Source organism: Peromyscus californicus, unplaced genomic scaffold (assembly GCF_007827085.1).
Source record: "Peromyscus californicus insignis strain IS unplaced genomic scaffold, ASM782708v3 Scaffold_4__1_contigs__length_199733344, whole genome shotgun sequence".
Lineage (NCBI taxonomy): Eukaryota > Metazoa > Chordata > Mammalia > Rodentia > Cricetidae > Peromyscus > Peromyscus californicus.
In genome coordinates this window covers 138,782,333-138,796,697 of record NW_026294562.1, presented here as the reverse complement: position 1 = coordinate 138,796,697, position 14,365 = coordinate 138,782,333, and the positions used below count along the sequence as shown (strand labels likewise).

Sequence of the window (14,365 nt, the reverse complement as noted above, 5' to 3'; positions counted from 1 at the left end):
CAACTGTTTCTTTAAAAGAGTTTGACAAGTGTGTGAACTGATATTATAGTGGGTTACAGAGGCAGGAGAGCCATGCAACCCCAGGGTGAACTTGGAGGTGCCTATGTGAAAAAAAGAACAAGACTCTTCTACCAAACCTCCACTCCACATGCATCCTCTTTACCAAACCTCCACTCCACATGCATCTCTTTCCCAAACCTCCCCTCCACATGCATCCTCCTCAGGGTTCTAGAAGAACCCACTGGGAGAACAAAAATGAATTTTGTCATTTTCAGCCTGGACACAAAGCAACAAACAGGATGGACTATCATCCTCCTAAAAATATGGTCTCCCTTCGGTCACAGAGTTCAAACTTAAACAGTCCTTAGTGCTGAGAACTCTATCAGCCATGGAAGGAGCATGCAGGTAGCTCTAAACTACTAAAGCTATGAAGAATCAACAGAATAAACAAATGACCAAACAGAAGAAACAAAAATTAATGATGCTTAGAAACATAAATAAAATATCCTTGAGTTCGAAATAAAAAATATACTAGGTGAAAAATTATATTTGATTAAGTGATTAAAATGATTCAAAAAAAATTAAGATAAGCATATCATAATGACAGTAAATGTCCTTTATAAGTAAGGGAAAGAATGTCAAATCAGTGGAATACACCTCCACAAATTCAGACCAGAGAAGTAGGAGAGGGTACCGCTGAATAAGTACAATTAATACAATTAAATGCTTTGTGATATAAAAATATAAAAGAATAAAATGTGTGAAGGAAAGGGCATACTTGAAAAAAAAACATTTTCCAACATGAGAAATTTAGTAATTAAAATAAAAACTCAGTGCATGTGCTGGTCAGTTTTGTCAACTTGAACCAAGCTATACTCATCTGAGAAATCGCAATTGAGAAATTTCCTCCACAGGCTATGCCTGTGGGCAAGTCTTTCGTACATTTGCTTGATTAATGATTGACGTGGGAGTGCCCAGGTCACTGTGCCACCACTGGGCAGGTGGTCCTGGGTGCTACAAGAAAGTGGCTGAGCAAGACAGTAAGCAGCATTCCCCCATGGCCTCTGCTTCAGTTCCTGCCTCGAGCACCCGCCCTGACTTCCATCAATGACGGAGTATGACCTGAGAACTATACACTGAATTAAACCCTCTCCTCCCCAAGTTGCTTTTGGTCATAGTGTTTTATCACACCAACAGAAACCCTAATAACAGATAGACTGGAAAACAGATTAGAAAAGACAGAAAAGATAATCAGTACGTAGAAGACAACTGGGATAGAATGACTTGCTGAGAATGAGATAGAAAACATGCTTTAAAAGACAGACTGAAAAGATTCAATACACATCCACAAAAACAAAAACAAAAAACAAAAGAAAAGCGGAAGAAACGTCAAAGAAGGAGAGCTGAGAGATTTCCAAAACTGGACAATGAATCCTCAGATTAAGAAAGCACAATATCCTCAAAAGGAAATGAATGAATTAAAGCCTAATAAAGTGCATTTCTTTTCTGTTCCAGCATGCAACGACTTTACCATCAATCACTCCCATACTTCAAAGAAAAACACCAAGCAGACTGAAAAATCAATGCCTTTTGTCAAGACACAGGAGGCACTAAGGTTACACGGTAAAGGGTGACACAAAAATCTGGATGTCAGCAAATACTAAAGCATAGCCTAGAGTCCTGAACTTGTATCAGTGCTTAAACGGGAATTTGAAAATCACTGTAAACTGAGTGTGAACTTGAACAAGAGTAAGGGTTCTGTAGACCACAGACACCAGATGCCCTACAGTTTCACTGCTTTTATCTCTAGGAACTGGGCCATGCTGTCTTGGTAAATGTGCAAGATTCCTCTATGACTCCTCAAAGCAAATGAAAAGAAACTTTGGGAACAGATGCAAGAGCGTTCCCATAAGAAAAGCCTCTGCTCCTGACAGAGCCTTGTCAGTCATTCCTGCCCTCTCTAACATTGTAGCAGTTCTGCCTCTCTGGATGACGAGAAAGGCTACAGACCAATGGAGACACCTGTGAAGGTCACAACTCATAGGGGAGCCCAGGAAAAGACTGACATTAAACCTAGGACATCTGCCCTAGCCTCTACAATGTCACCATACTCTAGCTCCAGCATAAACAGTAACCATGGTAGGCTACAGCAAGAAGTTTCAGTTCTCTCAGAAAGGCTTAAGTGTGTGTGTGTGGGTGGAGAGGAGTTAGGACTGTAGCTAGGTTGGTAGAGAGCCATCCTGGCACACACCAAGTCCAGAGGTGGAGCTCCAGCATGGTACAGTCCAGGTGTGGCAGCACATGCTTGTGATCCTGGAGCAGTTGGGAGGTAGAGACAAGAAAATCAGATAGGAATCATTCATCATCTACTATACGGTCAAGTTTGAGCTCAAGCCAGCCTGGGCTACCTGACACTCTGCAAAAACAAACAACAACAAATGGGAGAGGACAGTGGTGAGAAACAGGAAAAGCTGAGAGGACCAATAGCAACAGAAACCCTCTATGATTTCATGGGGGAATTCTTACGGCCACTTGGAAAAGCAGTTGAGCACTTGTTAGGAATCTAACCTAATGTCCCACCATTTGAATTCTTAGGCACTTACTCAAAAACATTTACCTACAAAAAAACCCCCGCATATGGTAGATGGGGGTGGGGCTGGGAGGAGAGGAAGGAAGGGAAATTGTGATGAGTCTGTAAAAACAAAAAAAAACCCACAAAAATGAAAAACAACTGTGTTGTATGATATTCTGTTTGTGTTCTGACAAATAAAACTTGCCTGGAGATCAGAGGGTCGAGCTAGCCACTAGTTAACCATAGAGGTCAAGCAGTGGTGGCATACACCTTTAATCCCAGCACTTGGGAGGAGGAAGAAGGAAGATCAGGAGTTCTAGGCCACCCTTGGCTACAGGCGATTGAACCAGTCTAAAAGAGAAACAGAGCTGGGTGGTGGTGGTGTATGCCTTTAATGCCAGCACTTGGGAGGTGGAGACAAGAATATAAGGTGGGTGGAGACAGGATTTGTCCCCCATTTGGTCTGAGGATTCACAGAGGTAAGAAGTTTCTAGTGGCTGCTGCTCTGCTTCTCTTTCAGCTTTCACCCTGATATCTAACTCCCCGTTTTTATTAATAAGACAATTAGGATAGCGCTTCACACCTGCATATGAATGTCTATGGCAGTTTTATAATTAGGAAAATCAGTATGTAACCAAGGAGTCCTTTAACAGATGAATAGATAGATGGAAGCAAACTATGTCATACAGTGGGTTATTGAGGGTTAAAATGAATGAGCCATCAAGCTACGAAGGTTATAAAAGAAACAACTCCATCTTGATAAGGGAAAGAAGCCAGTTGAGAAAGCTAGAGTGCTTGGTTCCAATTACAAGACAGTGTGCAAAAGGCAAAAGGCGTAGGTTGTAAACAGTTGGGTCAGTATGGGGGTGGGTAGGGATGAACAGGTAGAGTATGGGGATTCCATATGAAACTGTAATGGTGAGTACAAGACAAATAGCATTGGTCAACATTCATAGACCTTTATAGCACAAAATAACCCCAAATGTACACAGAGCGTGTAGAAAGCACTGAGAAATGAGGAGGTCCAGTACCGAATGCAAACTATGACCAAAGGTTCCAAACACATGGCAAAAATAAAGGATTTTGACCCTTAAACTTCATGGGGTCTCAAAAATTCCAAAAACACTGTGCTCTGGCTGATGAAACTGTTCCCAGACAGAGGAGATGGTCTGAAAATTATTTCTGAACCCACCCTACAGTTATGGGCGACATGATGGGAGCCTGATATCTTAATGCTGGAGTAAGAAGAAATTAGGACAATGTATGTTATAATGAATCAGAAGGGAAATGTGAATACACATTTAGTGTAATGAAGGCACAGATGTTAGCTATAGAATCACTCAGTTATGTGCATATATAAATATACGTGAGCTATACATACAGGTACTCACAAGTGTGTACAAATATAAATATACAGGAGTTATGCACATTGGTGTCTTTTCTCTGTCAGCTTAGAAAGTCTAGAAATGAAATCTCAGTAGCATCCTATCACCTGGATTTAATTGTTTTTTAATCATTATCCAATAGAAAGAGATAGCCAATTTGAGTAATTGACAAGCATTACCTATAATGAACCTGGAGCATTGTGCAAAGCCAGAAAGTGAGAAAAATAAGCAGAAAGTATAAGTGATATGACACTAATGGTAGTGTGTGGAAGGGACACAAAGCACCTATAACCATAAGCTACAATTTGAACAAAATAAATATGGATTACAATCAAGCATACAAAAGCAGTATCATTGTCTACATTGACTTAAATGGATGATTTAATAAATGAATACCTGAGATGATACAACAGATAAATCTCCTGTGCAGCCAAAGTCCGAATGATTATATAACTATTCTGCCTCTAAGGTGGTGGAACATATTCCTTAATTGAGGGCTTTGAGGGCTTTCTCAATTGAGAAAAACCAGGCTTTTTCTTTTGGGTCATCAACCAGCTCCCAAATCATGACACAGAGACTTCTTATTAGTTTTGAATGCTTGGCCTTAGCTTAGCTCTATTTCTGGCTAGCTCTTTTAACTTAAATACCGGTTTCTCTTCATCTACCTTTTGCCTTGGGGCATTTTATCTTTTCTTACTTTTTTGCTGTCTCTGTGTCTGTCTGACTGACAGCTTCTTGGATTCTTGCCCCAGGCATGTCTCTCATTCTCTCCTCCTTCTTCTCTTCTTCTCTTCCTTTTTTTGAGCCTAGATTTCTCCTATTTATTCTCTCTGCCTGGCAGCCCTGCCTATCCTTCTCCTGCCTAGCTATCGACCACTCAGCTTCTTCTTAGACCAATCAGGTCCCTTAGGTAGGCAAGGTGAAACAGATGCAACATATCTTTACATAATTAAAAAAAATGCAGCACAAACAAATGTAACACATCTTTGCCTAGTTAAGATAATAGTCTACAGCAGAGGGGGGTTTTGCATGTGACTTTGTTCCAAAGAATACGGTATGAAAAGTAGGGGAAAGAGTAAGTTTAGAGTGGAAACATGAAAATGCAATGCTTGCCACATGATAACAGGTATCTATCAGTGGGCTCTATGGATAGCATGTGTCCTTTTTCCTACTTATCTTTTAAATTATTTCTTTAATTTTATATTATAATTCCATCATTTCCTTAGTCCTTTTCCTCCTTCCAAACCCTCCCATATGCACTTCCTTACTTTATTTCAAACTCAGTGTGTCTTTTTTCACTATGTTTTGTTACCTATACATAATATACATATATACATATATTCCTAAATACATAAATGCAACCTGCTCAGTGTATATAATGTTACTTGTATGTGTTTTCAGGGCTGACCATTTGGTATTGGATAACCGATTAATGTGTACTTCCCCAAGGAAGGCTATTTCTCCTGCTCACAACATTGCCTAGCTGTCTTAGTTCTTTGTTTAGGGTTGAGGCCTCTGGGCTCCCCTCCATTCCTCCCACCCACAACCCCATCCACATTAACATGTCTACTGTTGTCTTTGTTTATATCACAAATGTGTCCTTTAAGGACATGACAATAACACTTTTTCTCTATGGCTTGTCTCACTCGGTCACAGGATTCCAGTCTCACCTTGATCAAAATGTCCAACAATTCCCAATGGAGACACACTTCAAAATGCCTTCCCAGCACTCCTCAAACATGTCAAGTTCACTGAAAACAAAGCCTGAGAAAGTGTAAAAATGAAAAGGAGCCTATAAAGCTCTGATGACTGAGAATAAGGGGGGGGGGGGCCCTAGATCGGTGCTGGGAAGTAAAGTAAATTCAACTTATTAAATGCAAATAAAAACCTAAGAAAACAAAACAAAGGATGGAAGTTAGACTAAAATAACCTATCTAAAAATAAATTAAATAACCTATCTATTCATATTCATTAATTGTAATAAAATGTATCATACTAATGTAAGATAATAATAGGAAACAATTAGGGCTATAAGAGGCATCTTTGAAAGTTTTCTATAAATATAATCCTGACCATATTTAACAACAACCACAACACACACACACACACACACACACACACACACACACACACACACACACACAACAGGGTTAGTGACATGCACTCTCAGAATTGACAAGGTGGAGACAGGTAGATAAAGGGAGTTCAATGGTTGGACAGACTACCAGACTTAGAGAGTTCCAGACCGCTGAGAGACTCGGTCTTCAAAATAAAGGGGGCAGTGTGGAAGGCAATCCTGAGAATCAAATAACAGTCAAGCCATCCTCTGGCCTTCACATGTGCGTACATGAGCGCACACACACACACACACACACACACACACACACACACACACCTCTCCCTCCCCATCCCCTGGCCACTGTGATAGTTTAAATGAGAAATGTCCCCCTTAGGCTCATGTATTTGAACATCAGATCCCCAGGTGGTGACACTATGCAGGAGATGGAGCCTTGCTTGCTTAAGGAAGCATATCACTGGGGCAGGCTTTAGATCTATAGCCTCACCCTACTTCCTATTCTCTTGCTCTGCTTCCTGTATGGATTAAGGATGTGACCAGCTAGCTTTCTGCTTCTGTTGTTATTATCCCTTCCCCACCATGATGGACTATCTCTCTGGAACCATAAGCCAAAATAAACCCTTTCTTCAAAAGAAGAAAGGAAAGACAGCAACAAAAATAAATAAATCACACTGTAGTAAAGCTGTAACATAAAAAGACACTATCCGCCGGGCAGTGGTGGCGCACGCCTTTAATCCCAGCACTCGGGAGGCAGAGGCACGCGGATCTCTGTGAGTTCGAGGCCAGCCTGGGCTACCAAGTGAGTCCCAGGAAAGGCGCAAAGCTACACAGAGAAACCCTGTCTCGAAAAACCAAAAAAAAAAAAAAAAAAAAAAGACACTATCCTAAAAGCACAAAGTCATGGTTATCCCCAAGGGAATGCAGTATAATAACTGACCAGAGAGCAGATGGGAACTCAACAGCTTCCCCAGTCAAGGAAAGGACACTTACAAACTATGGAAAGTAACCATAGAACTCAACTGTGAAATTTTTGTCCACACAAATGGTTAACCAAGAGTCAAATCAAAATAAAGGCCATTTCAGAGAAACAAGGAATTCTTTTAAAACTGACACCACCTCACCAAAGGGATGAATTTCTGGAAGAAGCAGAGTTTTAAAATAATGGGTTATAAAATCCTCATTCTATATAATAGAAACTCTGAATAGGATTTGTAAACTTTTTTCTGTTGATTTTTATGTATGTTTATGGATAATCTCAGTTGTACTGATTAGCCTCTAAATAAATATCCCAACAAAATTAAGAAGCTTGGGCAGGCATGTTGGTGAGATTTTGTGTCCAGGGAAGAGTACCAATACCAAATGGTCAGAAACACTACACAGACTGAGCAGGTTGTATGTATGTATTTGGGAATACACACACATATAAAACAACAATTAATGAAAGAGGGCACGAATTTGAAAGAGAGTGAAGAGGAGTATACAGGAAGGTTTGGAGGGAGGAGAGGGGAGTGAGAAATAATATAATCTCAAAAAACTTGAAAAATTAAAATGCCATTCAACTTCAAGAAATATACTAATGAAAAAGTAATTTTCCCAAGTTCTTACTCTGAGAAAATTCCTCCCAGAGTCCTGGGAAAGACACTACTTAGGGCATGGGGTATCTGAGGGAAAGGAATCTATGTGCACTATGCTCTCTTGTTCATTAACTTTATTCCTCTATGACAAAATTCTATCTATATGGCTTCAGCTCTGTCCTCATATTCAGCTCCTCTCTGTGCCCAGTTTTCCTGTCCTCATAGTTTTAGTAAGCTCCTATGCTTTTGACCTGATCTTCATCCTCTGTTCCTTCGTCCTCCATCTATCCTTCCTGGCTCCTTACTCCTGGCCCTGATAAACTCTACAAGAGATCTGCTTTACCTTTTACAGAATCTCTGTCTTCCTCTCTTCTCTCTGGCCACTCAGTTCTGTGTCTGCCTCTGGAATTCCGCTCCAGTCCTTACTGCACCTGGTTATGCAAAAAACCCTATGGTCCTCAGTCAATTGCTCTGGAATGCCACTAGGTTTGAAGGCAAAGGATGGTCTGAGCTTCATTTGCACAAGAAGCAAAGCTATGCATCTACAGCCTGCTTGTCTCCTAGGCTGGGGGGGGGGGGATTTAGTTACCCAGAAGTTCAGCAGGTCTGAAAAGTTTAGCTGTTTGTGAATATGATCTGGGAGTATTTGAGCATGCAAGAATTTCATAGCAGAAGACAGCTGAAATATTAAGGCTGTATAACACCAAATATTCCGTGATAAATGGATTCCCATTTGATGGACCCTTGGCCGGTCAAAGTATAGCTTTTATACACAGCTGAATCTTTATAATATATTCTTGTGGACTGCAAGAATTCCTGTTTTTTTGTATAGTAAAAAAGGGATGTTTAATTCTCTCTAGGGTAATGGATGATGTGGATAAATATTAAGTTTGGAGATGACTAGAAAAAATGAAAAATAACTATTGATATATGATCAATATTTGTATCAATAATATATTTATAATCTTTAAAATGTATTTACAATCAATAATCTATATAGATGGCAAGCTGAGAATTAGTTTAACCATCTAATAGGTGTATTAGAATATAATTAGAATATCTCTGTCCCAAGAAGGCGGCAGAGGAATAACATAAAAATCTATCATTAGCTAGTATATCATAATATGGTCAAATGTGTTTAAATACTATGATTCTGACTTATCAAAGAGAAATGATTAGTTTGGAACATTGACTCTATTTATTAATCTCTGGTAGTAGTATAAATTTGGCTAAACTGTATTTTAAGGAGGTATAGTTAGAAAAATTACCTGAATTAGTCATGCACATCTGTGGGAACAAGGCTGCAGCTGAAGCTTACCTAATATAAATTTGTAATCAATGCAATATTAAACTATAACGATGAAAAGACAGTAATAACCTCAGGGTATATATAATAAGACTTACATATAGAACAATTGTGAAAACTACATGAGGGAATATCTAATAGTACATACATTTCAGGACCATGAGCAAAATTTATACAATTAATAACAGAACATTTTTTAAGGGCAGTCCAGCCCCTGGGCTGGAGAGTTCAGTTCAAAAAGAAGGGTAAGTAACAAAGGGGTTGTAGAAATCTCTCATGGTTACTTACTGCTGAGATGGGGGCGAAGCTGAGGGTCTGAAAGCCGGAATGTAGTGGAAACCCAGGAAGCACAGGCTTTGTCAGAAACACTATACAGACTGAGCAGGTTGTATTTATATATTTAGGAAGACACATACATGTATGAAACAACAATTAATGAAAGAAGGGGCCATGAATTTGAAAGAGAGGGAAGAGGAGAAGGTTTGGAGGGAGAAAAGGGGAGGGAAAAATAATATAATAATAATATAATCTCAAAAAACTTGAAAAATTAAAATGTCATTCAACTTCAAGATATATACGATTAGTTTTCAAGTGGAAATGTGAAAAACGTACTTTTTGAATGGATCAATTATGGTGAATAAGCCTCTTTGTATAGCAATGAAACATAAAGAAAATACATGAAATCTCAGGACTTCTAATAATCCATCTCAGAGTATGAACAATAGAGTCTGAAGAACATTACGTGGGATAAAGAGCACAAATGGGGGCTTTGTACCAGAACCAACATTGATGTTTCGACAAAACTTAAAGGTAGAAAACTATGTTTTCAGATGCCTCTAACAGCTACACAGAGATAGCACTAACACACAGGCATGTTTTAACAACTAGACAGAAAAGTAAGGTTCATTTTGGTAATATAAGGGTCTATCACCTGTCAGTGACCCGACTCTATGTTATTCTGGACTTTTCAATCAATATGAAGAGCAAAATAGAAATACTACCCTCTCCTAAGTATTTCAGAAAAGAAAAAAAAAAGGATAAAGATAAATATTGAAAAGAATCAAAACCATAGGGGCTGGGCTACATGGCAGCTCAGTGCAAAACTGCTTGCTTAGCATACTCCTGGATCTCAGTTTGATCCCCAACACTACCAAAATATGGCAAAGGAGGGCTGGACAGCAGGGCTACTGTAGAGGGACTGGAACAAATTGGCTGCTCAGAGGAGAGAGAGGCCTGGCTACAGGCCTGGCAGTTGGCATGGGAGTAGACCAGGCAACTGTTGTCATCAATGGCACTGAATTCAAAGTAGCCAATGGAGTTCCCCCAGAGCAGTTGGCCCAACACATCTCTATTTCAGGCTGCTATGGAACAGAGTGCTCACACAGTTGACCCAGGTCTCTTGCTCCAGAAAGTAAGACACCTGGCAGAGAGGCAGGAGTACAGACCAACCTTGGATCCACAAAGAGACAGATCCGGTCCTTACCCAGCAGAGCTCTGCTCGTGGCCTCAAGGGCATGCTCCAAAGGATTACGTTCTCGTGCATTTGAAGTTCAGACAGCCATCAGTCCTGATCTCCAAAGCAGCACAGCAGAAGAGACTGCCTGCCAGGCTGGAGTCACTGTGACAGAGGTACAACCCCTGTGATGGGCACTGTTAGCTGTGAGAAAGCAACAGAAGTCCTTCTTAACAGCTCTTCATTGGCACTGTTAGCATGAGGAGCAGTCACCTAAATCCCAGAAAACCTAATTAAACTTGCAGCTTCCTTATGTATTTATAATTCCTTTTCCCCCTGAATATCAATAAATAATGCCTTCTCCACAGACATTTGGGCTCCAGTATTTCTTACAGACTTGCAGAAAGCTACTAAATGACTGTGCCCAGAAATACCCTAGTGATTCATTTTAACTAATCACTGCAGAGTTTTGTCTCTAGGAGAAACCACACCCATCTCTGTGCTGCAGACCCAAATTCTACTTCCCTTCCAGCCTGGAGCACACCCAGGTGTCCTCAGAAGCAGGCACTAAGAAAACCAAATTCCACTTATTCACAGCGTCTTTTCTTCTGAGTCTTTCTTACAATGAAGTGTCAGGCCAGGAAGCACATGCACCAATTACCAGGGAAAATGTTCCCATTACACGGTCAGGGACAGAATGACTTTGGCACTTCTCATAACTTAGGTGATTAAGCAATTTGCATACATTTCCAAAAGGAAGAAAAACCTTTCCAAATGACCTTTGGGGATATATTAGCTTCCTGATACGTCAGGAAAGTATGTTTCCAGTCAGTCTAAATCTTGAAGTAGTCAGGGAGAAGGTGCTGAGCAGAGAGGAGGCCACATTTAAATCTATACAAGAGTCCCTGCTCAGTTTCTAGCCTCCGTCTCTGCATATGCATCCCATCCTGCCACGTGGGGGCTAAAATAGATTTACATCTATTTCTATATTCGTTGTAACCTAGAAAAATAACCTGTTTTCTTTCAGTTTGACTAAGCACTGCCTCTGTCCTATTAGAGTCTATATTTGGGTTATTACAGATGATCAAGATAGGAAGTAGGAGATTCCCAGGGAAGGGAGAGTCCCTGGCATTTAATGATCTAGCCCAGGAAGTCTCATCCAACTACAATTACCACATTATTCTCCAACCTTTCACGACCTACCAAAGAACATGAACGTTCCAACCTTCCTGCCTTCCATCCTGTGCCACAGCACTCACTGGTCTCTAGAGGGACTTCCTAAGCCACTGACTAAGTCTGTTCTGTCCCAAGTTTGAGTCACTGTGGACCCCCAAAGACCCCAACACCGAAGCTCCATCTGAAAGGCAGATGAAACAGGAAAGGATAATAAGACACCAGGAAACCAACTGTCTCCTTATATGCTTCCAAACCAAACACAACAGGAACAGAACAGAAAACTGCAACCAAGGAAGACACCAATGAAAAGAAACAGTGATTCCAAGGCTGTGCGAGCCTGTGGCTGCTTCAGGGAGGAGAGAAGGTACAGTAAGACCTCCTGAAACACTCAAATGAGGCAAAAGTAACTGTCACTCAGTGCCTTGCCCTCTCTCCTTTCACTGGGTCAATCCTGGTATCAAATATATAAATAATGGCTACAACTGTCAAGTGTGTTTCCACATACCGGGTCTCCTCCCTCTGTTGGGTACCAGCTCACAGTTGCCCCTACAGCTGCTGCTGTTCCTATGCATAATAGGAAATAACACTGAGAAAATAGAAGAATGATTGGCTTGCCTAATTGTGGGTCATTTCTTTACATCTGTAGTTATACATAGATGAGAATATGCAAATAATCAACTTACATTCAAAACAGTATTTATAATAAGACTCAGGCTGATGAGGGTGAAACTGCATTCCCCACACTGAGTCAATGTGTAAAAACTAGCACATATTTCCCTCAGTGCAATCTAAGGTTAGATATCTTCATGTAAAGAGTTTAAAAACAAACAACAACAAACCATTAACTTTGAGACCATCAATTCTACATCTAAAAAAACTACACTAACTTTTAAGTCACTAAAACACAGAAACCAAAAATCCTAACTACGACGCTATAATGCTAGCAGTATTATCAACAAGCTACATTCCCATTAAAAAAATGTTCTAGACCCACAAGATGAAATGTTATATAACTGTTAGCTTATTTTCAGGAGGAGCCCATAACATTAAAAATAAAATGAAGAATGGTGTTAGGCATCACAGAAAATTATGTCTGTAGTGCCTCACTGCTTAAACCTGTTAGAACCCATTCTGCGGTTTCTGTATTCCATCCCCATCCTCCGCAATCACGGAGAATAAGATCTGAGCTTTCTTGTAACATCTTCCCTCACATCTAACCTGAATTTCTAAACATTACAGGAGTGGTCTTTTTTTGTGGTGTTTTGTTGTTGTTGTTGTTTTAGCAATAAGCAACCTAAATAGATGGGCCTATCAGAAGAATAGAAGAGCGGAGTAAAGCATGAGTGAATTTGCACACAGAAGAAATGCAAGAGATGAAATATACTGAAAAAAGACCAACAACAAAACAAAAATCCTCAAGGGTCATATGATACCCTAGCCACAAGGAGAAGATGGTGGAACTGACAAGGGCCAGGGTCCCAACATTCTCAGCCCAAGAGCTGTATGTAGCACCAGCTGCTACAGGCAGTGAGCCCCCTACCCAAGCCCTTCAGGATCTGTGACACTAGCAGGCACTTCCAACAGCTGATACTCTCAGAAGCTAGAAGCTGAGGATTACCAAGTGCTTAGGCTGCTGCTGGTTAAAATCTAGGATCCTATGCCTCCAACCAAACCACAGGCTCTGGTTTCCAAAGCCTAGAACAATGAGACTCCTACACTCTAGGCTTGAGGCTAGCTATAAGCCACTAAAAGTCTGCCAGTGTAGTCCCATAGCCTTGAACGCTTCAATGACCTGAGACTGGTGGTCTGTATTTGGGTGCAAACAGCCCCAGCTAGTTGCTCCTTAGCATGGTCATGAATGACAGCTCCAGCAGTATAACAAAATACAAACAATCCCAAAGAAGACAATGCACTTATTGTTCTCATTTACCTAGCTATCTCAATTAAAGTACTTATCACTTCAATGTGGGTTAATAGTTGCCTATTTAAAATAATTACTTTTAAAAACAGCTTTAGTGAACTGTAATTTTATAAAGCAGTAAGGTTTAAACGTATAAGTTAAGTATAGTATAGACTCATGAAACTATTACTATGTAGTGGGTAGCCATTCCAGCTTTGACCTGGAAGTTTCAACCCCCATTGAGGCTTCGGTAATGGTCACGCCGGACGCTGAAGACTCGGATGTGTGGGCTCTCTTGGTTCCTGGACCCTGGATGCTGGAGCTAGACCAAGCAGAGTTCTCCAGAGAACACCGCCAGACTGCGCTATACCTTTCCCAGACCCTGTAGCCTATTCCTTCACTTGTAAGTTACCCCACAAAATAAACCTCCCTTTTAACTACGTGGAGTGGCCTTAATAATTTCACCAATAATTACTATGCTCTAGAATGTAGATTTCCATCAGGGTAGATATTTCCTTCAGGCTGGACCAGACCATAATTGTCATGATGCAGCACAGATGTGATGACTCAGTGATCACCCTCACAGGATGGGGACCATTAATATTCCCTCCTGGAGGAAGACAAGGGTCACATGACACTTAAGAGACTTCCAGAGTTCCTCAGGAGGCCCTCGCTTCTCACAGATAATGCAAAGTGAACGAATGACCTGTATGTCATCTTCTGAAAAGAACCCCAATAAACTCAGAGGATTTAAGAGTGATCCTTTCATTCGTCTGTCTGTATCTTGAGAGCACAGACATTTCCATGTATCTCCCAAGAAAAGGCAAGGGTCATCGACAATAGACATTCTTTGATCTGATTTATTCCTATTGATACATTTCATCATTGGCTAACTGGATTTTCAGTGTTGGCTTTTTAAGAG

The 14,365-nt window shown here is 40.5% G+C and overlaps 1 protein-coding gene across 2 annotated transcripts in view; it reads right to left on the bottom strand.

Annotated features, from left to right (window-relative positions):
- The window catches only part of Chrna7 (cholinergic receptor nicotinic alpha 7 subunit), a 122,508-nt gene that overhangs the window by 81,374 nt on the left and 26,769 nt on the right, over nt 1-14,365 (bottom strand). Inside the window, exon 1 of one of the 2 annotated variants that reach the window (XM_052714422.1) lies at nt 10,398-10,503. The exons of the other annotated variant lie outside the window; for it this stretch is intronic. Within the exon in view, the coding sequence (XP_052570382.1) occupies nt 10,398-10,457 (60 nt within the window). The 5' untranslated portion in view covers nt 10,458-10,503. Of the gene's footprint in view, nt 1-10,397; nt 10,504-14,365 lie in introns of those variants that run through there. 2 annotated transcript variants of the gene reach the window in all.